The sequence below is a fragment of the Rhincodon typus genome, unplaced genomic scaffold, assembly GCF_021869965.1.
Source record: "Rhincodon typus isolate 14 unplaced genomic scaffold, sRhiTyp1.1 hic_rhity00000693, whole genome shotgun sequence".
Taxonomy (NCBI): Eukaryota; Metazoa; Chordata; class Chondrichthyes; order Orectolobiformes; family Rhincodontidae; genus Rhincodon; species Rhincodon typus.
The window spans coordinates 15,345-42,020 of record NW_025966331.1 but is presented as its reverse complement, the minus strand read 5'-3'; the positions used below and the strand labels follow the sequence as shown (position 1 = coordinate 42,020).

General features: G+C 45.1%; 1 protein-coding gene across 1 annotated transcript; it reads right to left on the bottom strand.

The window, feature by feature from the left end:
• Positions 1 to 6,186: 6,186 nt before the first annotated feature.
• On the bottom strand, positions 6,187 to 8,020 carry LOC125488404 (Golgi-associated plant pathogenesis-related protein 1-like). Its single transcript, XM_048621478.1, has 2 exons — positions 7,975 to 8,020; positions 6,187 to 6,347 (listed from the first exon to the last, which is right to left on the bottom strand). The coding sequence occupies exons 1-2, from the start codon at positions 8,018 to 8,020 to the stop codon at positions 6,187 to 6,189; spliced, it is 207 nt and encodes a 68-aa protein (XP_048477435.1).
• Between the last annotated feature and the right edge of the window lie 18,656 nt (positions 8,021 to 26,676).

The following is a 26,676-nucleotide window of genomic DNA, read 5'->3' as shown; positions in this document are numbered from 1 at the left end:
TTGTTAATGAGTAAATTTCTGTTGTACAATTCAAATAATCACCCTGTTACCTTAATTTGAAAAGCAAATTCTGAGCTTCAGTTACATGAGACCAGGCATTAGGCACCGCCAGAAGGTCGATGACCTCCTCTTCTCCATCAGGCTAAGTGCCACACTCTTCTCTCTGGTACCTCACACCCTCTCTCTCTCACAGCTACTGTACCCACCTCACACTGTGGCTCATGCTCCGCCACTCTCACTATTGCCTTCATTTTCACCCACTCGCTCCCATTCTCCAATCCCACCGCCCAGCATCCCACATCACGAACTCTGCCTGCCCTCTGCACTGCCGACTCACTCGGAACACATCACCAACTTTCCAGCACCTCCACCAGCACTAACAGCTGAGCCATCCACTTCCGTCTCACTCAATCCCTCCCTTTCCCTCATTCCAGGAGGAGACAGTCCACAATAGGGCAGACCGTGCCTGTGCAAGTGGAGGGATAGCTGATATCAGGCTCCTCACCCACGCAAGGAGAGAATCCTGTTCCTCTCAGGAGGAGACCAGGACTGCTCCTGTGGGGATGATGAGACATCCATGTATCCATTAACTGAGTAAGTGTCACTCTTCATTCCACTGCAACTCTCACAGTACCCCACTGTCAACGTTATTCAGTGCACAACACTTTTAACCACCAGCTGCAATGCTCTCTCTCTTTCTCTCTGCTGCCTGGCAGCTGTCAATGGGTTGATCATGACGTCAGTGGAGGAACAGGCTCCTCCACCTCCTGTGGTGGAGGCTAAGAATTCCACTGCCTCAGAGGAATCATCAGCCAGACTGCCTGCTGCACTCCCACCACCTCAGGGGCAACGTCAGCCTTAGGAATTTCGGGAGCATAATCTGGACAACACCTCACTGGGACTGCTCCGCACTGACAGAGGGGAGACATGTCCCAGGGCGCAGACATGCAGGGTACGGCTGGAGACCAGGGCACCTGCTCAGCCCCGGGCAGGAGAGGGCCCAGTGGTGTTGGCATTCGGGGACTTTGTCCATGTGCTGAGAGAGGAATAGGAGTGGCAGACAGGGATGTAGGAAGTGATGGCCCTCGTTGCCCAGAAGTTACAGAAATGCAGCTACATTGTAGCGACACTGCTGCCTTGTGAACAAGTTGCTGGTTGCCATGGAGAGCCGAGTCCGGCCGCTAGATACACGCATAGGCCTACACTCCATTGCCCCAGCCACTGGTCCTCAGGACAACAGGCATGGTGACTGGAGGTGGGGTGGTTATGGTGTTGAGAGCTCTCCAGGTGCCCCTTACTCACAAGGAGACAGGGCAGTGCCAGGGGATACCCAGCTGGAGGAGAAACCACACACAGACCCACTCAGGTTAGAGGTGTCCAGGTCCCTCACATCCCCGGCTGCACCAGCCCCCGCCTCACTAACCACAGAGGATCCCCTTTGCCTCTGACAAGACAACCCTTGGCACATGAGGGCCAGGCAGGCACACGTGCTCCTGGGGGCAGCCGAGATGAACAGGTCCCACTGCCACGCAGGTTCCCTCCCCTCTAGTTGCAGGCCCCGAGACTGCACTGAGATGTTGTGAAAGGCAAAGAAAGAAAAAAAGTCTTTTCGAGCAAACCTTGGTGGCATATTTGCATAAATGTTATCGGTTTTATGATACATCTGTTTGTTTGAGTTTCTGAGTAGCTCTTCATATGAGCCCCAGAGAATTCATACCTCTTTAAGTCCTCACCTAACCCATCTACATGAGCCTGAACCTGTCTTGCCCACCTTTCCTCTGGCATGAGCTGTCGACACCAGAGTGGACAATCAGTGTCTTCCCCCTTGAAGTCAGGGTGCTGCTGACTGTAGATAAATCCCTTGTCCGCTGCACACTCCCTTCCAGCCCCACCACACCCGGCACTTTTCCCTGCAACCGCAGGGAGTGCTACAACTGCCCCTACACCTCCCCCCTCACCCCCATCCCAGGCCCCAAGAAGACCTTCCACATCAAGCAGATGTTCACCTGCACATCTGCTAATGTGGTATACTGTATCCGCTGTTCCCGGTGTGCCTCCTCTACATCGGGGAAACCAAGCGGAGGCTTGGGGACCGCTTTGCGGAACACCTATGCTCGGTTTGCAACAAACAACTGCACCTCCCAGTCGCGAACCATTTCAACTCCCCCTCCCACTCCTTAGACGACATGTCCATCCTGGGCCTCCTGCAGTGCCACAACGATGCCACCCGAAGATTGCAGGAACAGCACCTCATATTTCGCTTGGGAACCCTGCAGCCCAATGGTATCAATGTGGACTTCACAAGCTTCAAAATCTCCCCTCCCCTAACCACATCCCAAAACCAGCCCAGCTTGTCCCCGCCTCCCTAACCTGTCCTTCCTCCCACCTATGCCCTCCTCCCACCTCAAGTCCGACCCCCACCTCCTACCTACTAGCCTCATCCTGCCCCCTTGACCTGTCCATCCTCCCTGGACTGACCTATCCCCTCCCTAACTCCCCACCTACACTCACCTTTACTGGCTCCACCCCCGGCTCTTTGACCTGTCTGTCTCCCCTCCAACTATCTTCTCCTTTATCCATCTTCTATCCGCCTCCCCCTCTCTCCCTATTTATTTCAGAATCCCCTTCCCCTCCTCCATTTCTGAAGAAGGGTCTAGGCCCGAAACGTCAGCTTTCCTGCTCCTCTGATGCTGCTTGACCTGCCGTGTTCATCCAGCTCCACACCTTGTTACCTGTGGATAAATCCTCCCTGCCATGTAGCCCCATTCCCAACCTGCTTCACAAAAACTATCTCCCCGCTCTTCACACCTGTCATCCGTCCCACCTCCACCAACACCCCCCCAACCCCAAGCCTGCCAGGAAGAGGTTCCTGAGTCACGGTCTCATGGGAATGCTCCTGCCTTTCCCTAGTTTCTCTGAACAAACCCGACAGACTGACTGCGGCCAACCCCGTTGAGAGTTCTAACTGGGTAAACCCTGGATGAGAAGTGCCCAGAACCCTGCCTCTTGCCTGTACAACCCCCTGACTGTATTAGCTCCACCTGTGGGCTGACCACTATGGGACCACAAGACTGACCATGACCCACTCCCCAGTCTCCAGAGCCATGGACCCCTGAGTACAAACACCCCGACCAGATGCCTAATGGTGGCGAATTTCCTGGTTGATATTGAAGGTTCCCCTTCACATTCTGTGCCAGGTTCCCTGATTGACTGGTGTCTCCATGGACTTCAGTGAGGACTATTCCGCTAAGACTTTGAAAGATTGGCTGCCTGTTGGACCACATTCTGTGTGTCTGCTACATGAACTGCTGGTACAGTGGGACTGACGTAGCACGCTGCAAAATGTCTGACCTCTAGACTGAGGACTGCTGACCAGCAAGGCAAGCCACATGTTGAGAATTCTCAGCGTCTAATTTGCTCGCAATGGGTGGTCAGATAGGAAGCTGTATATTAATGAGATGTACAGTTAATAAGGTTGTTAACAAGTAATAATCCCCCTTAATAAGTAACTTGCCATTGCCTGGTGAGAATCTCACCATGACACGCCAAATGTAGTTAGAAGATGCAGCAATGGCAAGATAAGACTTGCTGGATCTCTGGCACAACTCTGTCATATCTCTGTCATATAGCTCTGGTCATTCAGGCCCTTATAAGATTTGACATGGAGCTGGTTAGAATATGGGGAATCTTTTACGAAAGAGTTTCCTTACTATGCAGGTAGAGGAGCTGAAAAACATAAATCTAACTCAATAGCACCACAACTGAAAGATACGTATAACTACACAGACATGTTTCCATCTGCAGTTTTCACTGCAGGTGTGGTTCAGAAATCACATGACACCAGGTTATAGTCCAATAGGTATAACCTGGTGTCATGTGATTTCTGACCTTGCCAACCCCAGTCCAACACCGGCACCTCCACATCATTGTCGATGTGGACAAAGGAATTGATGATGGGCAAAACTGATAGCAGGAAGTAACACTACTTATTCAGGAATTATGTGCAGACATAAGATTTTTAATACAGAAAAACATCTTGATTTTTCTTTTGAAAATATAACACAGTGTTCAAATATAGAAAGGCTGTGATAGCAAGTATTCAGCTTATAAGCAAGTCATAAGAATATGAGAGGAGTTGGCTATTTAGCCCTTCAAGCCTGTTCTGCTATACAATGACAGCATGGTGACTCTGCTTTCCTGCCCTATTCTTAGAACTCAAAAATTTTTGGTCTCAGTCTTGAATATGCACATTTGTAAATTAGTCTCCATAGTGTTAATATGTTCCATTATAGAATAAAGTGTACAGCATTCAAGTTTCATAAAGACAAATGTTAATAGTAATGGTGTTAAATAAAATGTGGAGCCATTTATACCAAGACCACTTCTTTCCTTTGCAATGAAAGCACCCTAAAGTGGTATAAAAACATAAATGGGAGATTCTACATTTAAAGAAATGAGAGCTAATGCAATTGCAGCCAGTGGGAAAAGAAGCTTGAATAGCTCATCAAAACCAAACCTCTCAGCCATCATGAAATGGTTTTAATTGAATATTTTATGAAAGATACATGAAATGAATTTTCATTCCTTGATCAGTGTCCTTCCCTGAAAGTTTGCAGTAAGATCCTAATCCTAACGTCAGAGAGCTTTGTAAATTTGCTTCTTTCCCAACTTGTTTTCTTTCCTACTGGTTAGGAACCCATCATATTTTATACATGCTTTGGTTTTGAGAAATCAAACTCCCAGGCCCTCATGCAATTGATTGTTGAATGTTGCACAACCAACCAAAATATGGAGAGTTTCAAGTCCCATCTCCACCAATCCAACTTCCATTTCCTGGTTGAGTGATTTTTGTTACTTATTAACTGGAGCCACTGAGTGCCACATAGAATTGAATCCCTCTTTAGGCCGTTTGTAGTAGGAAATGGAAAGCTTATGAGGTAATTTTACGATAGTCACCATTCACTTTAATTCCACTACTTCCTGGCCATTCTTGAAGTATATTGTTGCTGATGCCTTAGTAGTTTAGTTCTGTGTTTGCTTTGCTGGAGAATATCAGTGGTCAACCAGAAACACAGCCGGCAAAAATATGAACATTAAAAACATTTTCTCAAACCAAACTAAGAATAAGGTGGGAATGTTGATTTGTTACTATATTTACCTTAAATCTGAAAACACAGTCTGATTATCTTAAAGCGCTATGGCAGCCTTCAAAAACTCTTCTGATCCTGCTGCCGTTGCCACTTCAAGAACCTACACATTTCTGTAACACAGCCATCTGGACTCTCACTAAAAACTGGAAATGGTGTTGATTTTATTTCATACAATGGTGGACAGCTTCAATACCATTCCTGTTCAGCCAATTTACACCATATAATCAACAAGGGCATATCTGATTTAAAAAAAAATTAAATACAAGCTTGCTCCTCTTTGGACCAACAGATTGGGCAGTTAATACTTGCAGCCTGCAATCCCTGGTTTGGGACCCTCTGTGGAGTAACCTGATCTCAGAAAGAACAGGGGTAAGATTGCACTAAAGATGCTGCATTTTGCCTCAGAGAAATCAGCCATTCCTCATCACTGTCCCTGCTCCCAGATGGAGGTGAAGATGTGCTGATGTAGCTGAGGTCAAGGTTTGTCTAAGCTGCGATACCTTATACTTTTCCCATAGTTGGATATCCCCAATAACATATAGGGCTATGGTGAATATGTGTGTAATAGCTAGTCAAGTGAAAGGCCTACAAAATGACCAAGAACGGAAGAATAAATGACTTGCTGAATTACTAAAAGTAACCTGCAAGTTATGATAGCATGAGATCTTGGTAAGGCTGCAAAAGGATGATGTACTCAATGAAAATGATGTTTCATCCAAGCCCTAAATTGCCACCCGCTGCTCTAAGTTATTATTATCCAAAGTACGGGTAGCTGGGGGTGTGCAGTAGCAGGGAGTGACGTACAATAGGCTGGTGTCTCATTTTGCCCCATTTCATATGTTTTGTAATTTCTAAATAAGGTACAACAAATGCATCAGCAACAAGTCCTTTTAAGCATTATATGAGGATGTGTATGAGGAAGATGTTGCAGGATCAAATCATTGGGCGATAAGTGATACAGGTGAATGTCCAAGAGTTCATATCCTTCATTCTTTACCATTGATGGAATCTACAGTCCTTTTCAAATTTTACAAATTTACTTCTTTGGAGGCAGAACATTTTCCTCAAAATAGCCCCGGTTCATGATGTTGCCAGCTGGGAAATATCTAGCAACTACGAACGTGGAGCCATCGGAAGCCGAGGCCTTCCCAATGCCCAGCTTCTTGCTGCTTTTCCAGATCATTGCCGTAAAGTGACCTACAGAAGAAACAAGATGACAAGTTAAAGAACAGGAGTTCCCTGTGAGAAATGATCATCAATAAGTGAGTACTCCATTCCTTCTCCCTCAGCTCCCAATTATTCACCAGCCAAAGACAGGCCCAATTCCTTACAGCTCACCAGTTATTCATCATCCAGTTCAGTGCACTTTATCAAACCACATGTAAGCCATTGCTCTGAACAATCCTAGCATTGTGTCACAATATCTCGAAGGCCAGCATTTTTTTGCATATTTGATAAGATGAATATTAATGAGGTGAATTGTGCCATTAGTGTGTTTAACAAGCAATAATCCCCCTTAACTGGCACGTCACCACTGCCTAGCGAGAAAATCACTTTTGCTGCCCAGCAAATCCATTAAAGATGCAGCAAGATCCTCTCAACATCGAGATGTACCGTGCCAGACTTCTTGCCCGATTCTGCCACAAATCTTGCCATAGCCGCGTTGTTCAGACACCTATACATTTCCACCCTTAGTATATCAAAGAGTTGTCACAGGAGAGAAAATAGTAATATGGGCAATGAGGATCAGTGAATGGCAGCAAGTAGCAGACAGAGAAAAAAAGTCAGGAATACACCAACAATCAAGACTAAGTGTTACAAAAGACAAAGTTAAAGGTTCCGAATCTGAATGCGTACAGCATGTTTAAGTAAATAACATGATCTGACAACCATTACGGCAACACAGGTTCAAGAATTAGGTCCTGAATATCAGATAGCCCTCACTATTCAAGAGAAATACAAAGCCATGTAATGGTAGAAGGCTAACACTGTTAATCAAAGATGGCATGTGTACAACAGTTGGAGATGGCCTAGATTCAAGACGACAGGGTGTAGAATCAATTTGAGTAGAGATGAGGAATGCTAAAGGAAAGAAGTCACTAGTGGGTGTGGTTCACATGCCCCCTAACAGGAACCGAAATGTGGGACAGAATATACAAGCAGAAATACTGAGTGCCTGAGATGAAGGGACAGATGAAGAAGGGTCCAGACCCGAAACATCAGCTTTCCTGCTCCTCTGATGCTGCCTGGCCTGCTGTGTTCATCGAGCTGTACACCTTTTTATCACAGTAATAATCATGGTAACTTTAAACCACATATAAACATAAAACAACACAGTGGCAATGGTAGCCTTGATAAGTAGTTCATAGAATGCTTTTGAGATAGTTTCCTATAACAGCACATTTTGGAAATGACTAGACAGCAAGTTATACTGGACTCAGTATTATGTAATGTGAAAGGTTTAATTAACAACCTCTGGGTAGTAGTGACCACATGATTGCGTGGTAGATCCAGCTTGAAAAGGAGAAGATCGGGTCCAAGGCTAGCTTTTTAAACTTTAATAAGGTCAACCATGTGGGCATGAAAGCTGAGCTGCCTGAAGTAGGCTGGCATACCAGACTAGTGCTTTAGATCAATAAAAACACAGGGCCGAATTTTACTAGCTATTGGCTAAGAGTCAATTTTGGCAAGCTTCTTGGACGGTTTCTCTCCCCGAGGCCTAGCAAGATTTCTCAGCTATCGTCACAAACTTTCCCCATTACCCATGCTCCACACACTATAGCATACTACTCGTTGCAGTTGCCCACTTTGTGGGCGGAAATACTTGTCACTGCCGATGCCTCCTGGGATTCCTGACACACCAGGGCCATTTTTAGGGCCCAGCCGTGCAATTGGTCAGGGCTGGAGCTGCCCTGCACGGTTCCTATCAATTGCCTGGTGAAAGAGAAATTGGTGCCTGCTTTGCTGACAGTGACCTGGAGGATTGGATAGCCCAAAGGGGGCCAACCTCTTCCTTCAGGATCAGCAGAGGAGACAACAGCACCAGATGCTGCCAGGCTGCTCGGAGCTTCCCCCGTGGCTCAGTGCTGTGTGGAAGGTCCAACGGAGGCTCAGCAATGCTGGAAGACCATCAATGACCTTCTCTGTTCTGCAAAGGGAAGTGTTACTATTCCTTGCTGCTACCTCACATGCTATATCTTCTTCCTCCTCCCACAGCTCAGGCTGTCACTCTCACATGCAACATCTTACCTTGCTCGCTCACACCCAGCCAATTCCCCCCACGGTATTGCATGCACGGCCCCTGCACTACCTACTCTCACACTCGGCACCCCTAATTCCCTCTTCCCCATCTGCACTGGCTGCACCAGAAACTTTCATCTCACTCAATTCCTCTCTGTGCCTCATTCCAAGAGGAAAAGGTTAACAATATGGCAGAAAGAGCCTGGGTAAATGGTGGGCTGGCTGACAGTCAGTATCTCGGCCTAAAAGAGAGGCTCCTGCCATGACCATCCCAAGCGGCTGACTTGCTCCCCCCGCAAGTCTCTAGATTGATATCGGAGGTTGCTCTGGACTGGCTGTGCCAGGATTCTCTGACTGAAAGGCGTCTCTCTACTTCAGAGAGGGCTACTCCCTTTAGATTTTGAGACATGGCTATTTGGTTGAAGCACATGCAGTGTGTTTGCTGCAGAAGCTGCTGGTACGTGGCACAGGTGTGACATTGACTTGGCATAGTGCAGGTCACTCACCCCCTTGCCTGAAGGTTGCTGACAACCATAGAAAAGATGCCCGGCCTTGTGTCTGTGCTAAAAGGCAAGGCGTGAGAATACTCAGAGTCTTTCAGCTCTGACAGTTGGGGCAAAGCACAAAAAGACCAGGCCAGAGAGAGATGCTGCGAGCACAAAGTTGGCGTAGAGTGAGCGCATTCTAAGAACAAAGGAGCAGCCTGCCATGGACCTGGTGTGATCCCTGAGGTGGGTGTTGGCCTCCTTGCAGCAGCATTGCAATGAAGTGCAGAACTGTGCTGTAAGTGGATCAGAGTTGCGCTGTGATGGGAAGAAGCTGACACATTTCCAAAGTCAACGTCTGGAGAGTGCCCTGAGATGTTGGTGACTACTGTCTATGATAGAGGGCCAGAGGAGTGGGCGGTGAGCTGGAGTTGCTCCCAATTTCTGGTTGGGTATTGTCACCATATATTTTCTATCTGACAGTAAGGGAAACAGCGTGTATGGGAAAGTTGACAATAGAATGACAGAGCCTGAATAATTTTGACAAGTTGGACATGGAAAGGATGTTTTCTTTTGTGGGTCAGCCTAGAACTAGGAGGCAATGTTTTTAAAATTAGAGGTCTCCCTTTCAGGACCGAGAAGAGGAGAAACCTTTTGCTCTCAGGATTTGGGTAACCTCAGAACTCTGTGTCAGAAGGCAGTGGAGCTGGGATAATTGAATATTTTTAAGACAGATGTGGATAGGTTCTTGTTAGTCAGGGGAATCAAAGTTTATTGAGGGTAGATGGGAAAGTGGAATTTGAAACGCAAAGAGATCAGCCATGCTCTCATTCAATAATGAGCAGGCTAAAGGGGCTGACTTGTCTATTTCTGCTTCTATTTCAGATGTTCAAATGTTTACTATATAGAACACGATACCCCTTTCTTATTTACAGTACAACCAAAAACACCAGTATCAGGTATACTTTACATTGTCCTTTGAGTCAACATTAGTTCCTATCGGAATCAGTGTAAAATGATTCTCAGATCATCAGGATGTACTTCTGATCTTTTCCTTTCTCAGGATAGTATGTCTAATCCCAGAGCTGTCCTTCAATATGACAGTACCACCAGAGAACAACCTCTCTCTCAATATTGTCAAAACTGAAGAACTGATCATTGGCTTCAGAAAGAAAGGAGGAGAACATGTCCCCATCTGCATCAACAGAAATGGGGGTTGAGAGGGTGAAGAGCATCAAATTCCTCGGAGTGTCAACAACCAACAACTTATCCTGGACTTCCCATGTAGACGCAACAGCCAAGAAGGCACAACATTGCCTCTTCATCCTCAGGCAGCTCAGGAAAATTGGCATGTCCATAAGGTCCCTCACCAACATCTACAGACGCACCATTGAAAGCATACTGTCCGGGTGCATAACAGCCTGGTATGGCACCTGCTCTGCCCAGGACTGTAAGAAACTACAGAAGGTTGTAAGCACAGCCCAGACCATCACGGAAGGCAACCTTCCATCCATGGACTCCATTTACATGGCTCGCTGCCTCGGAAAGGTTGCCAACATCATCAAAGACCCATCGCATCCTGGTAATGATCTCCTACAACCTCCTCCATCAGGCAGAAGATACAGAAGCTGAACACATGCACCAGCAGGTTCAGGAACAGCTTCTTCCCGGCCTTTATTAGACTGATGAATGGACTTTCTAGCCTCAAACAACGCTGATCTTGCTAACGTTGATCTTGCCTAGCTCATGCCCTGTGCAATATATCTGTATGTCTCAGTCTAAGTCTTTTTGATCTGTATAAGCTTTGCTTACTATGATCTGCCTGTACTGCTCATAAACAAAGCTTTTCACTGTATTTCAGTACACGTGACAATAAATGAATTGATCAATCAAGAGATCCACCCTCTTGGGCAAGCTGGGTGAATCTTACAATTTCGATTTAACTCCTCACAAATTGGTCTTTTGACTCCTAGCACGAGCTTCAACCAGTATCCTGATATGGTGAGCCACAGAAATGTTTGAGCTCTAGCTGCTTTTACCTCTCAGATCCCAGCAGATTATCTGTGCCTGATAGTTTTCAGGGATATCACAGAAATCCTTTCCTCCTTGATGCCCATATCCATGGCAATGAGATTTCCAAGGGCCTCATATTCCACGTGGAGATGTTAATTAGCTATTCTTGAGAGTGCAAATGGATAATTTAAACCACTCTTATTGACAACCCAATATTCTTAACAATTTTCTGGGACTTTGGAGCCTCATAGAATATCCATGGTTAGCGCACAGGCTGCTGCCAATTGTGTCCATGGGTAAACACCTTGCAACTTCTTCTCAGTAAGAAAAATCTGGGCCCCTTTTAACTTGTAACCACCAAATCACCCAGGGTTTGCTGTCAGGGCCAATGTTAGAGCCAGTCACATGATCCCATTCATTTTACCTTAAATTAAAGATGCAATCCTAAAACATAATCTTACAAATCTCTCAATTGTAACAGCTGCCTGCCCAGATCCCACCTCTCCAAAAACATTCCAAACACAGGATGGAGCTGGAGAACTAGCATACAGATCTAAATTATGACCTCTCCCACCTCTGATCCAGGCACCAATTGAGGCCAAAAACCCAGCTCATACAATCTACATTCCAGAATAATATGTAAGGTTTGAAAAGATGACTTGAATTTAGAAAGAGAGAAAGAAGGAGAGAGAGACAGAGAGAGAGACAGAGAGAGAGTGTGTGAGCATGTGCGTGTGCGCACGCGCATGTGTGCACGTGTGTGTGTGTGCATGTGTGTCGCTGGATGTGTGTGTATCTGCGTGTGTGCGGCTGGGTGTGTGTGTGACAGTATGGGTGCACATTTGTGTGTGTGTGCATGTGTGTGCATCTGAGTGTGCATGTGGGTGCACGTGTGGATGCATGTTTGTGCATGTGAGTGTGCGTGTGTGTATGTGGATGCGTGCATGTGCATATGTGAGCATCTGTGTGGGTCGGTGTTTGTGTGCGAGTGTGCATCTGTGAGTGTCTGTCTGTGTGGTTGCGTGTGTGGGTCGGTGCGCGCGTGTGGGCTGAAATGCCCCAAATGCATTGCAGTAACAGTTGTGAAGTACACATCATAGTTTTGCTCCCATACCCTACTATAATATATAGTGACTTCTTAGGTGACCTCCCACCATGCTCCAGTCATTGTTAACCCAGTTGGAGCGGTTAAAAGGCAAACTAGGGAATGTTTATACTGTGTGACAGTTTAAGGAGGATTTCACTGCACAATAGTTATGTTTGTGTTCCAGCTACAGAGTGTACCCAGGACTAGAAATACACTATTAAAAAAAAGTATTGGCGTCTTGGAATCAATTGTATCATGTGGCATCCAGTGTTTAGGCTGCCACTTAACGGTGGGCAAACATCACTGACAACATTACCATTACCAAATCAGGAAAGCCTTCAGCCACTGACAGCACATGATATTTTCCAGGCAACATTGTGAACTGCTGCTATTTGGAGGGAAATATTCCATCTCCTAATAAGTAAGTTTGTATGACGCCAGAGCTCCTTTGGGACCGAGCTTTATAAGAAAAATTGTACAAGACTCCAAAGATTACTTGTCTTCTTGCGAAATGTATTGCTTTACTTCACCATAAACCATTAATGGCAACAGTACACTTCAACACAGTATGACTCATCATTCTGCTTCCATGTCAGTCAGCAATCCATTATCTCTCTACAGCAGAAGTCCTTTTTGTTCTCTAATTCCCTGTCCCACCCTTTCCTGCGTACTTTCTTAATAACCAGTTGTCTGTCCAATTTTTGTCAGTTCTGGTGGAAGGTCAGTGATCTGAAATCCTGGATTTTCTGTGGATTGCAGAGTCAGGGCTGGAGATAGGGGGAGGGGTAAACCCTGCCCACCTATGGCACCCTTCCTGGAGCAATCTGTGAACCAGCTCGACTGCCCGCTCCATAGGCACCAAGTGGTACCATCGCACCATTTGAATATTGCACCTGGGATGTTTGTGGAGGCTTCCCAGCAACAGGCCAGGCAGCCCTTGGAGCAAGAGGCTCTATACCCCAATGATGGAGTCATGAGGATGAAAGGCAGCAACTGCAGCCCTCAAAAATTACGTGGAAGGGTCTTAAGGTTTTGGTGCCATTACCTTGTGAGTTTTCCAAGGATGAATCTTTGGCTTCTCCTCTTCCACATCTACAAGTCACTCTTTTTTAACTTGATCCAGAATTTCCATTGAATACACCGTGGGGAGATCACAGCCTGGTCTTTTCCCCCTCCCCAACACAAATTCTGTGGCCTCAGGAGACATAATGCAAAAGCAGATAAATTAACTGAACAGCGCACCAGCCAAGGTTTAATCAAATGGCCGAGTTGGCTTGTGTAGCTAAATGGCCTTCCCTTGTTCCTTGCATTCCTCTGTCATCTCATCCAGCCTCCATCCACCCACTTCTGTAAATCAGCTTTTCCAAAACACCATCGCCCACTCCCAATCCCATGTCTAAATTACGTTAGATTACTCCCAAATCTAATCACGCTGGGTAGACCATTCTCTAGTCTTGATATCATCGTACTGTTGGTTCACCGAATAACATCAACACTCTGCACTTTGCAAACTGATGTTTTGAAATGTCCAACACAAATTACTTTTCATTATTAACCAATTTATCAAGAGGAATCAAACAAAGTAAAATGATCTTAATTGTGTATTTTAAAGGTCAGAAGTCACATGACACCAGGTTATAGTCAAACAGGTTTATTTGAAATCACAAGCTTTCGAAGCACTGCTCCTTTGCCAGGTAACGTGCCTGAAGTGACTTCACCTGATGAAGGAGCAGCGCTCTGAAAGCTTGTGATTTCAAACAAACCTGTTGGACTATAACCTGGTGTCGTCTGACTTCTGATCTCGTCCACCCCAATCCAACACTGGCACCTCCCCATCATGTATATTTTAAAATCCTTACACAGCGAATCACTCAGACAACTCTCTACCCAATAACAGACCTCAGGGCAATGACTGTTTACGTTTTGAGGAAACAAGTATTGGGAACTCACTGATAGGACAGATGGCCCATTTTGTAAAGTCATCTTCATTCTTCAAGTGACATAATACTTTCAAAAGAGAACTGAAAATATAACTGAACAGAAACATTTGCAGACCTATGGGGAAACTGCAGGCAAATGAGGCTTCACTGGATAGCTCTTTGATTCTATGACTCTCTTTCAAACAGCTGACATAGACACAATAGGCCGAATAGTCTCCTTTTGTGCTGTAAGATTTGATGTTTTAATGACATGTGTACACTCGAATGGCTCAAGCTAATAGATTCTGGGAACTGCAGGCACTGAGCACACGAATGACACGGTGATGCTGTAGACAGGAGTGCTACTTGGATTTCCAGGGAACTGGGTTCGATTCCACCCTTGGGCGACTGCCTGTGTGGAGTTTGCACATTCACCTCAAATCTGTGTAGGTTTCTTATGTGTGTTCCGGTTTCCTCTCACAGTCCAAAGATGTGCAGGTAGGTGGATTCGCCATGGGAAATGAAGGGATACGGTAGGAACTGGGTCTGGGTTGGATGCTCTTCAGAGGGTTAGTGTAGACCCAATGGGCCAAATGGTCTATTTCTATACATAGGGATTCTATGATTCTATGAATATAAACAGATGAGGGAGAAAGCAGTAAAAGAGATAGTTAACAGGTTTAAGAGGCGCTCACATATAGTGTGTGGGTAATGTTTGGCTTCACTTTCACACTATCTCTTGATGTCCTTCCCCAGGCCGACCTCCTCAGGCCAGAACATTGGTTACTGTCCGCACAGGTACATCATCTGCATGAGGCACAGACTTCCAGAATAAGGTCTCTACTCCAAGCTCTGTTAAAGGAGGACAGCCTACCACAAGGGCAGAGAAAACACTTCAAGGAAATCCCCAAAGCCTTGCTGAGAAAGTGTAACATCCCCATCAGCTCATGGGAATCTCTTGACCTAGATCCATGCGAACTGGAGAAGGAGTAACTGCAAATGTGTCACCCACCTCAAAGATCTCCAACAAGACCAGATGGAAGGAAAAATGTGGAAACAGCATGTGAAATCTCACGGCTCCCCACTGCCTGCCTGATCACCTTCTGGCCAGCTGCAGCAGGGGGTGTGCAATCCAGAGTTTGACTGGTTTATCGGCTCAGGACCACGAACAGATTCAAGATCAGCTTCACCCCTGCTGTTAGCCGACTTTTGAATGGACCTCTCGAATGTTATTGCTGATCTCTCTCTCTCTGCACCTTCTTTGCAGCTGTAACACTGTATTCTGCACTCTGTCCTGCTATCCTGATGCACTTATGTAAAGTATGATTTGCCTGTATAGCACGCAAAACAATACTTTTCACTGTATCTCGGTACATGTGACAATAATAAATCAAATCAAATAAAAAAAAATGTCATCCTTGGTCTCAAGGACCCTGTCAGGAGTAGGACTGACAGACTGAGACCATTCAGTCTCCCACAGGGTCCATTATTAACAGGAAGGAATTTCAGTCCGGTCAGGTGCAGTGGTTAGTATAGTATGAGTATAGTCGGCAATCTATGTATCCTGCAGGAATGCTCACATTTCCCTGGAGGCAGCCATGACACCTACCTACTCAGGCACCCTTGGGTGTACAAATATTACACTCTCTCACATACCTTCAATATTAGATTCTTGGTTGTAAGAGCTACCCAACAAAGAGATTGTCACTAACTCCTGTGAGGTACTCATGGACGTATTTGCATTTGGCAAGATCTAGCCATCATTCAGATTTGACATGATAAAGAGAAAGGAACATTCACACCAGACAAGTGCCAGGCAATGACTATCTCCAACAAGAGACAATCTAACCATCTTGCCTTGACATTTAATGGCTATTGCTTCATTATCAACAAAACTGAACAGGACTCTGATAACCTCTAAGGCCTGTGGGGAACCACTAATTAATCTCCCTGTGGAGCTCACTGAATATGAGTTCGCTTGGTAACCGGCAATGGCCTGCCCAGCCAGAACTCATCACCTGAGCCCTTTATCAAACAGACCAAGAATAAAAGGAAAGCAGACCGAGATTTACTGGTGGCGGTTAATAGAAGATAAAAAGCCACGGTGATTTGGTGATGGAAAGAAAACATCATTCAGTTGTGTGTGATAACACTTCTGGATATGAAAGAAAAGAGAAAAATTAAAAATAAACAAAGCAGGTCCAGGGATGGGTCTGCATAACTGTCTGTACCAGGCCAGGACTAGCCTGTGTACATCATGAGTAGTGGCTCGTTTTTAGTTTTGGGGCAGCACGGTGGCAGAGTGGTTAGCACTGCTGCCTCACAGCACCACGCCCTTGGGTTCGATTCTACCCTCGGGCGACTGTCTGTGTGGAGTTTGCATGTTCTCCCTGTGTCTGTGTGAATTTCCTCCGGGTGCTCTGGTTTCCTCTCACAGTCTAAAGATGTGCAGATTAGATGGATTGGCCGTGCTAAATTGCCCGTAATGTTCAGGAGTGTGTAGATTAGGTGGGTTATTGGGAGATTGGTCTGGTTAGGATGCTCTGAGGGTCAGTGTGGACTTGTTGGGCCGAAGGGCCTGTTTCCACACTGTAGGGATTTTATGATTCTAGTGTTCGACAATAAATAATGTTCTTTTCCAGTCAAGCTTCCTGAGTTATTACAAGGACCATCCTATAAATAATGTAGTTTCAAGAGTAAGTCAGAGGCTGGGAATTCTACAGTAAGTAGCCCACCTCCAAATTCCCCAAAGCCTGGCCACCATCTACAAAGGTCAAGTCATTGCGTCATGGCCTATTTGCCTGGATGAGTGCAACAACCATACATGAGGTCCCTTCATCTAAGTCATTGATATGATTGTAAAAACCGGAGGATCCAGCACTAATCTCTGTGGCATACCAATCATTACCCCCTGTCAATCAGAAAATGACCCATTTATGCCTACTGTCTGCTTCTGTCCATGCTAATATGCTATCCCCCTACACGACGAGCTCAAGAAATTCAGACAAAGCAGCTAACACAAAACACATGCCATCCACCTTGTACATCATTCACTCCCTTCACCACTGATGGGCAACGGCAGCAGGGTGTGCCATCCACAAGTTTCATTACAGCAACTCACCAAGGGCTTCTTCAATAGCCCCTTCCAATCTTAATGACCTAGAAGGACAAAAGCAGCTAGTATGTATCAGCACCATCACCTGCAATTTCCCCTCCACTCTGACACACCATTTTGACATGGAACTATATCATTATTCCTTCACTATCGCCAGGTCAAAATCCTGGAGTACCCTTCCTAGCAGCACAGTGAGTGTTCCTACACCCCATGCATTGCAGCAGTTCAAGAAGACAGCTCACCACCTGTTACATAGGGAGAGGAAAATGGTAGGCTAGTTTCCCTTCTTCTTGTTCTTGGCTATCAGTAAAATGATCTGTTTTTTGAGGGAAAGGAAAATCATGTTTAAAAATTCATTGGATTTCTTTAGCAGTTTACATATGCTGTGGATAAAGGAGAATTGGCGGATGTACTGTATTTAGATTTCCATACAGCATTTGATAAGTTGCCACATCAAAGATTATTGTGGAAAACAAGTTCATTGTATAGAGGGAAATATATTAGCATGGTCAGATGATAGAGGCCAGCACTGTGGCTCAGTGGTTAACACTGCTACCTCACAGCACCAGGGACCTGGGTTCGATTCCAGCCTCGGGTGACTATCTGTGTGGAGTTTATGCATTCCCCCGTGCCTGTGTAGGTTTCTATCAGGTGCTCCAGTTTCTTCCCTCGGTCCAAAGGTATGTGCTTTAGGTGGATTGGCCATGTTAAAATTGCCCATAGTGTCCAGGAATGTGCAGGGTGGGTGGATTAGCCATGGGAAATGCAGGGTTACAGAGACAGGGCATGGGGTGGGTCTGGATGGGATACTGTTTGGAGGGTTGGTGTGGACGCGATGGGCTGAATGGCCTGTTTCCATACTGTAGGGATACTATGATGATAAATGGGTCATTTACTGACTGGCAAGATGTAATGATTAGTGTGCCACAGAGATCTGGGATCTCAGATCGTTACAATCCACATCAATGGATGAAGGGAGCAAAAGTATGGCATTTAAGTTTGGCGATGACACAAAGATAGGGGAAAATAACTTGTGAGAAAGAAATAAGAAGGTTAAAAACTAATAAAGATAGGTGAAGGGATGTGGAAAATGTCTGGTAAATGGAGTATAATATGGGAAAATATGAAATTGTCCATTTTGTCAGGAAGCAGAAAAGAATATTCTCTGAACAATACATGATTGCAGGGCTCTGGGATACAATGGGATCTGGGTCCCCTCATGCATGAGTCACAGAAGATTAGTATGCAGGTACAGCAAGTAATTAGGCAAACTAACAGAATGGAATTGTGCATTGTGAGGGAATTTGAATACAAAACTAGGAAGACTATGCTTCATTTACGCAGAGTATTATTGAGATCACATCTGGAATAGCACATAGAGTACTGGCATCCGCACTTAGGAAGGAATGTAAATACATTGGAAGCACTTCATAGAAGGTTTAGTAACCTAATAAATATAGATAGACTAATCCCACAGCAGTATGGCCCCTACAATGAGCCGGTGAGAATAAGATCCCATCTAACTCTTCAGGTGGCTGGGCAGAAACCCCCAAAGTCCAGGATATCCTGTCCTATGCACACACTGTGTGAGCCAACGTCCATAATAAGCAATGGCACCTTCTTTCCCACACACTGGAAACAGCCTGTCCTGCGCACAAGTGACACCAAAATCCATATTTGACAAGAAGATCATCAACACTTATAGAATAGCCTGGGTCACACAGTGAGAAGTTGTTCATACAAGTTTATTCAGTTACAGTGACGGCAACAGGGCATTTCAGTTACATTCCTGTTTCTGCACTTGAGTTCATGCACATCCGAATTCTCCCTGTTCCCCCATCCCATCCTGAAGCCACCATTACCTTCAGGATACAAAATCAGATCAGCATGAAGGAACATCATGTAATTAGGAAGCATTGGCCTTAATTGTAAGGGGGTGGAGTATAAAATTAAGGAGGTTTGCTACAATGTTACAGGACACTGGTGAGACCACTTTTGGGGTATTGGGTAGACCACTTCCGTACATTTTTGGTCTCCCTACTTAAGGAACAATATACTTTTTAAAGATGTTTGTTCATGTGGGTACCCCTGGCTAGGCTAGCATTTATTGTCTATCCCGAAAGTGCAGAAGGCAATTAAGAGATTTTCTGATGAAGGGTCTAGGCCCAAAACGTCAGCCTTCCTGCTCCTATGATGCTGCTTGGCCTGCTGTGTTCATCCAGCTCTACACCTTGTTATCTAAGAGTCAACTATGTTGCTGTGGGTCTGGAAAACAGATAAGGATGGCAGATTTCCTTCCCTAAAGGACATTTGTAAACCTGACAACCAACAGGGCCAATAATACAGCTTCACTGTACCAGATTTTTATTGAATTCAAATTCCATTATCAGCCATGATGGAATTCAAACCCATATCCTCAGACTATTAGCCTAAGGTTACGGATTATTAGTCCAGGGACATTACTACTACATCATCGCCACCCTGTGAATTCGAAGCATTGCACTACATTGGAAGCATTCAGTGAAATGTTACTAGGCTGATTCCAACGATGCAGGGATTCTGTTTTGCAGAAAGGCTGAGCAGGTTAAATGCATTGGAGTTTAGAAGAATGAGAGGCAATCTTATTGAAAATATAAAATTCTGACAGGGTGAGATGCTGAGTAGACATTTCCTCTCATCAGGAAATCTAGAACTCTAGGCAGAGTTTCAAAATAAAGGCTCTCCCAGTTTACTTGGAAATCAGGAGAACAGTCTTAACCAAAAGGATTGTTTGTCTTTGGACTGCTCTTCCAGAGAGCAAATGAAATGGGTTATTGATTATATTCAAGGCCGAGTTAGACAGATTTTTGACTAACATGAAGTCAATGTTATAGTGACAGGCAAGAAAGTGCTGCTCAGGCCACAATCAGATCAGCGCTGATGTTACTGAATGACAGAGCATGCCCAATGAGCCAAAATGGCTGACTCCTGCCCCTAGTTCTCATTATTTTCTGAACCCAATGAGAAAGAGTTCAGAAAAGAATATTTCCTGAATTCTCCCCGTTCCCATCCAATTTCCACAACTTCAGGCTTTAAAGAAAATCTTGAAAGATTGCTTACTCTCTGGATGTTTCAAAGCATGTATCTACAAACTATTTAATTTTGTAAATCATCAGTGTTCCAGAAGCAAATGAACCAAACCAAACCTACTTAATGAACCAAACTCATCCAGACTGTGGCAGTAATGTTAAGTGTGTAAAATGAAATGTGCTTCAAAGTCACAAGAGTCCAGGTTGCCCCACAGTGCAGCGGATTCCATGACATTGAGTAAATTTAAGGAGGAGATCGATTTTTAATTAGTAATGGGTTAAAGGGTTATGGAGAGTGGGCAGGAAGGTGGAGTTGAGGCCATAATGAAATCAGCCATGATGATATCAAATGGCAGAACAGGCTCAAGGGGCTGAATTATCTATTCCTGCGCTTAATTCTTCTGTTCTACTTGAGGCTTCTGTTGTGAGCATGGAGTTGTGGGAATGAGGGCAATGGGTGGAGAACTAATCATCATGATCCCATTAGAATAATATTGTCTGCATTCATTTCAGAGCATTGAGGCTGCTGGTGAAGTTCCACAGTGGTCTGTGTTGGGACCACAATTATTCATGTTATACATTAACCATCTGGATGAAGGAACTGAGGACATTGTTGCTCGGTTTGCAGATGACACAAAGATACATTGAGGGACAGGTAGAGTTGAGAAAGCGGGGAGGCTGCAGAAGGGCTTGGACAGGCTAGGAGTGTGGGCAAAGAAGTAGCAGATGGAATACAACATGGGAAAGTGTGGAAGGGACTTAGAAGTCTTAGATATGGATTGTCTTAAGGTTAACATGCAGCTTCAGTTGGCAGTTAGGAAGGCTATTGCAATCTTAGCATTCATTTCAAATGGGCTAGAATACAAGAGCAGAGATGTACTGTTGAGCCTGTATAAGGGTACGGTCATACTGCATTTGGAATATTGTGAGCAGTTTTCTAAGGAAGAATGTGCTGGTATTGGGGAGGTCCAGAGGAAGTTTACAAGAATGATCTGGGGATGAAGGGCTTGTTGAATGAGGAGTGATTGAGGACTCTGTACTCGATGGAGTTTAGTCGGATGAGAGGGATGATCTTATTGAAACTTAAAGAATACTGAGAGGCCTGGATAGAATGGGCATGGAAAAGATGTTTCCACTAGTAGGAGAGACAAGGCCCTAAAGGCACAGGCTCAGGGTGAAGGGAAGACCCTTTTGAACTGAGATGAGAAGGAACTTATTCAGCCAGAGGAGAGTTAATCTGTGGAATTTATTGCCACAGAAGGCTGTGGAGGCCAAGTCATTGAGTGTATTTAAGACAGAAATACATAGGTTCTTGATCAGTAAGGGGATCAAGAGTTATGGGGAGAAGGCAGGGGAATGGGGTTGAGAAACATATCAGTGAATGGTGGAGCAGGGCAATGGGCTGAGTGGCCTAATTCAACTCCTATATCTTATTGTCTTATGGCCACAGTTTCCAGCTTGTTGGAGTCACATGTCACATCAGCAAGAGGAGACTTCCACATAATTCCTATAAACATTTCCTCCTGTGCCATTTTGGATAGCTTATACTTTTAGGTTTTCATTTAGAGAGTGTTTTCTTTCAAATATTTAAAGAATTCTGATGCTTAACAACAGTTGTGGAACATCAAGTGATCACGAAATATTCTGATTATCCATCTTGAATTTATGTACATTTAACAGTGCTACAATCAAAGGAGAGGAATAAACAGGCCACAAGAATTTATGAATGTGCAGTTCTATCAGCAAAAGTATACAGACAAACTGATAGGAAATCTAGAGCTATGAGTCAGGATTAAATGTTTTCATGTAAAGATCAACATTCTGCTGAAGTATCTGAAGCTTCTGGCTTCGAGAAGGACCAATTGCTCAAGTATATCTGAGACTCTGTTCCAAATTGTCTCCCCATGAGTCATTTTCAGGACAGGTTGTGAAACTTGCAGGTTTCTGAAATGACAGCACAGCTGGCAGCTGGCCCAGGCGGATGAACCAGGAACTCCTCTGCAGTCTTTCTGGAGACTTATTTAAAATCTGTCCACTATTAGTACATTGAAAGTGTTAATATTTATGTAGGCCCTGTGTCAACAATAACTGTCACACAGCATGCTGTATGGCAATGTTGCAGTCATCCCAGTCACGTGAGAAGCAGCTATTTGCTTCCTTTCCCAACCATCCCATCTCGTCTCCTAAACGCTCTCACTCATGCTGCCATTGAATTGCAGAGGGCCCTGAAAACCTCTCACATCTTCCACTGTCCTGAAGTAAATCTAGATGCTGAAAAAGGGCTGGCTGTTTAGTGTAGATAGGTCAGTGCAGAACTGATGGGTCAAAGCATCTCTCCTCTGCTGTATGACTCGATGACTATTCAAGTGCTACAGCCAGCATGATCAAGCTCATAACTATTTCTGTAAAGGGTTAACAAAAATACTTTCCTTCTTTCTCTAAAAGTCATCAACAGCAGAACAGGCAAGGGAAGATTGTGCATGTCATCTGTTGCAAACGCAGAATAAGATTGCAGTGGATAGGAGGTCGCAGAACATTGTGGCTCAACACAGCACAGAAATCTGACCACCATCCAGTTACAATCATCTCTACAATGATGGTGTCCCAAGGTCCCCATGATAAACAAAGTTAAGTTCAGGCCTCTACCAGGATCCATTTGCTAAGTCCTGCAATGATGGCGAAGTAGCGAAAGGGATAGGTCTGTGCACCTTGGAATCCCTAGTCAAGCATCTGCAGAAGGTGCATGAAGAGGCTGTTTGCTGGTGTCTTTGGGTAACAGTATCTCTACTGATCAGACCTTTTCACAATACTGCCACTGCTCACCTTAGATGGAAGCAGAGGCCAAAGACAGTGCCCTAAGAATGGACCATCCCTCTTGGTTGGGAAGCCACATGTTGCAGGATCACCACCTTTGTGGTTAAAGAGAGACATCTCTAGATTTTACGGCTTGGAATGTTGGAAAATGCACGGACAATCTCAAAAGTGATCGTCTGGAAAGAAGAACTGCAGTTATATTGTATGAACTGTCAAGATTCCAAATTAACATCGCTGCCCACAATGAGGCTCATGACATTTCACCAGCAGCTCAGCCATAAATCAATACACCACCACAGTCAGTGCCTGTACCCTCACCCATGACTCTAATGAAGGTGTTTAGGGAAGCTACCACTAGCATTGATGATGTCCTCATCACATTCCAAAAGAAGGAAAGATCATCTCTTGTGGGGATCATTAATGCCTGGCTTGCTCTTGACATTTGGTGAGGAACCATTTGAAAACTGGTGTGGGAAACGCCAATCCAAATAGTGAACTCCAGCATAACCTTATTATAACCAGAAGGACAGACACAAAACCACACGGAGGTGTCTGAAATTAAAGACAGGCACCTCCTGAATTCAGTCATTGTTGAATCAAAGATCATAAAAATATACGTATCACTTGTTGCATGTGGGAGACTGATGCTTGCAGGACAGATCTTTGATTTGTTTAATTAGTGATGAACATCAAACTCTCAGCACCATTGTAGCCTGACCAAGGGTGGAATTTCATGTACAGCTCACAAGCAGTCTGGAAACAGTTCACACATCTGACACAATCGCAGATCAGTGGGACCAGGCAAAGTCAGCCATAATGGACTCCTGCGTCCAGACCATTCAGTTCAACTATTACTGTCAGCAGGACTGGTTTGACAAAATCACTGCAGAAGTATGTGGCCTCCTGGAACAAAACCAAGCACCAAACAGCCCTCGCTGCCTGCCAGAACAACACAAGGTCACAAGTCAAGAAGGTAGTACTCCAGCAGCTCAAGGCCAACACCAAAGATAAATTTACATGACAGAAAACAAGTGCTGGCAGAGAAAGCCTGAGAGATCGAATGATGTGCTGACTATCACAACCTGTGAAGATTTTTGACGCTCACTCCTTCTACAGTCGAAATTAAATGGTCAAAATCCGCTTTGCTCAAAGGATGGTGGTTGTCTTCATGACTGTGCCACCCATCAACATCGAAAAGAATATTTTTGATAACTCCTCAACTGTGAGACCACATTGGCAGTGATAGTATCCATCAACAATGGGACAGCTGTAACAAGCAACGAAAAATACAACAAAGCTTGTGTTTCTGATGGATTCCCCCCTGAGCTCTTCAAAGATGGTGGAATTCTGCCCACATCGAGCCTCCATATATTCATCCTATGAATTGGTGCGGAAAATGTACTCCTTCTCACTTCAGGAGTTCAACATTTGTAACAATCTTCAAGGAAAGATAATAATTTGTTGAGGTACTTTCAAGTTATTTCCCTCACCTCCATAGCAGGGAACCATGTTTGCTCCTAAAATTGCCTACTTTCTGTGGCTGAGGACAACTTTGAGAGAAGTTGTGGGGTTTCGGACCTCTTCCAGAGGAATCTCTGGTCTGGCCTTCATTGCCAGACAAATCCAAAATAAATGTCAAGAACATCACCAGGAACTATCCGTTGCATTCATTAACTTGACCAAAGTATTGGACTCGGTAAATCATGAGGGTCTTTGGGTGGTGCTGCAAAGATTCTGCTGTCTAAGAAACATGTTCACAATTCTACAATAGCTTCATGAGGATCTGTTCACAACTGGGACCGACAGACGATTTTGTGGCAGCGAACAAAACTCTCGAACGGTATGTCTCCTCCCTGATGCCAGGAACAGGGATGTCTTAGAGTGCTGCAGGGCAGCGTGGCATATGTCAGCACTAACAACTTGGGTTAAAAAAAAAAGGTCCTGCAGGACTTGAGAGAGTTAGGTAGTTGATTAAAGAGGAACATTACAAAGATCGTAACCTTCAGATTACTTCCATTGCTACGTGTTACTGAGTAGCGAAGTAGGAAGATAGATCAAATGAATGTGAGGCTAAAGGGATGGTGTAGGAGGACGGGCTTTGGCTTTTTGCATCATTGGGACAGCTTTTGTACAAACTATGAGATCAGAGATAGTAGGAACTGCCAATGCTGGAGTCTGAGATAACAAGGTGTGGAGCTGGATGAACACAGCAGGCCAGGCAGCATCAGAGCAGCTGGAAAGTTGACGTTTTGGGTCTGGACCCTTCTTCAGAAATTCAGAATTCAGATTTCTGAAGAAGGGTCCAGACCCAAAACATCAACTTTCCTGCTCCTCTGATGCTGCCTGGCCTACTGTGTTCATCCAGCTCCACACCTTGTTATCTATTTTGTACAAACTAGACAGGTTGTACCTGAACTTGTGTTGCTGGGGAGGTTTTAAACTGATTTGACGGGGGGGGGGGGGGCACAGGGTAGATACAAAGTCAGTAGCGAGGTCCAATTCGATGTATAAGGAATGCTAGGGCAGTCCGGTAGGCGGAGAAGACATCGGAGCTTGACTGGTAAAGCAGATGAACTTAACAGCGTTGATCATTACATGGGAATGATATTGCTGCGCTCACTGAGATATGGTTGAACGAAGACCAGGATTGGCAGCTCAACATTCCAGGGTACAGAATTTTCAGGCATGACTGGGGAGGGTGTAGTAAAATAAGTGAGGTGGGGGCATTGCATTATTGAGAAAGGAAACCGTCACTACCGTAATGGGGGAGGATGCCATAGGAAGGTCTTCAAGCGAGGCCACCTGGGTAGAGCTTAGAAATAAAAAAAGGGGTGATCACCTTGCTGGGATTACACAACAAGCTTCTCAACAGTCACAGGGAAATAGAGGAGCAGATATGTAGGCAAATCACAGAAGGTAGGAGAGAAACAGTTGTAGGGGACTTCAACTTTCCTAAGATAACTGAGACTGCCTTTGTGTGAAAGGATTAGATGGAGTGGAACTTATAAAGTACATCCAGGGCAGCTTTTGTGCCAGTACATAGACAGTCCTACTAGGGATGGGGCAGTTTCAGTCAGCAAGCATTTAGAGGATAGTGACCATAACTCTGTAAGTTTCAAAGACATTAGGGAAAGGAATAAAGATAGTGCTGAAGTTAAGTGTCTAAACTGGAGGAAAGCTGATTTAAATATCATTAGATATAGTAGGAACTGCAGATGCTGGAGAATCTGAGATAACAAGGTGGAGGGCTAGATGAACACAGCAGGCCAAGCAGCATCAGAGGAGCAGGAAAGCTCACGTTTTGGGCCTAGACCCTTCTTCAGAAATGGGGGAGGGGAAGGGGATTCTGAAATAAATAGGGAGAGAGGGGGAGGCCGTTAGAAGATGGATAAAGGAGAAGATAGGTGGAGGGCAGACAGACAGGTCAAAGAGGCGGGGATGGAGCCAGTAAAGGTGAGTGCAGGTGGGGAGTTAGGGAGGGGATAGGTCAGTCCAGGGAGGATGGACAGAACAAGGGGATGGGATGAGGCTAGTAGGTAGGAGGTGGGGATGGGGCTTGAGGTGGAAGGAGGGGATAGGTGGGAGGAAGAACAGGTTAGGGAGGCGGGGACGAGCTGGGCTGATTTTGGGATGCGGTCGGGGGAGGGGAGATTTTGAAGCTTGTGAAGTCCACATTGATACCATTGGGCTGCAGGGTTCCCAAGCGGAATATGAGGTGCTGTTCCTGCAACCATCGGGTGGCATCGTTTTGGCACTGCAGGAGGCCCAGGATGGACATGTCGTCT

Coding starts and splice junctions, on each gene's coding strand:
- LOC125488404 (XM_048621478.1), bottom strand. CDS start 8,020: ATGGCCCTGGTGTGTCAGGAATCCCAGGAGGCATCGGCAGTGACAA. Junction 6,348..7,974: donor GGAGGCATCGGCAGTGACAA/GTATTTCCGCCC, acceptor TTTCTTCTGTAG/GTCACTTTACGGCAATGATC.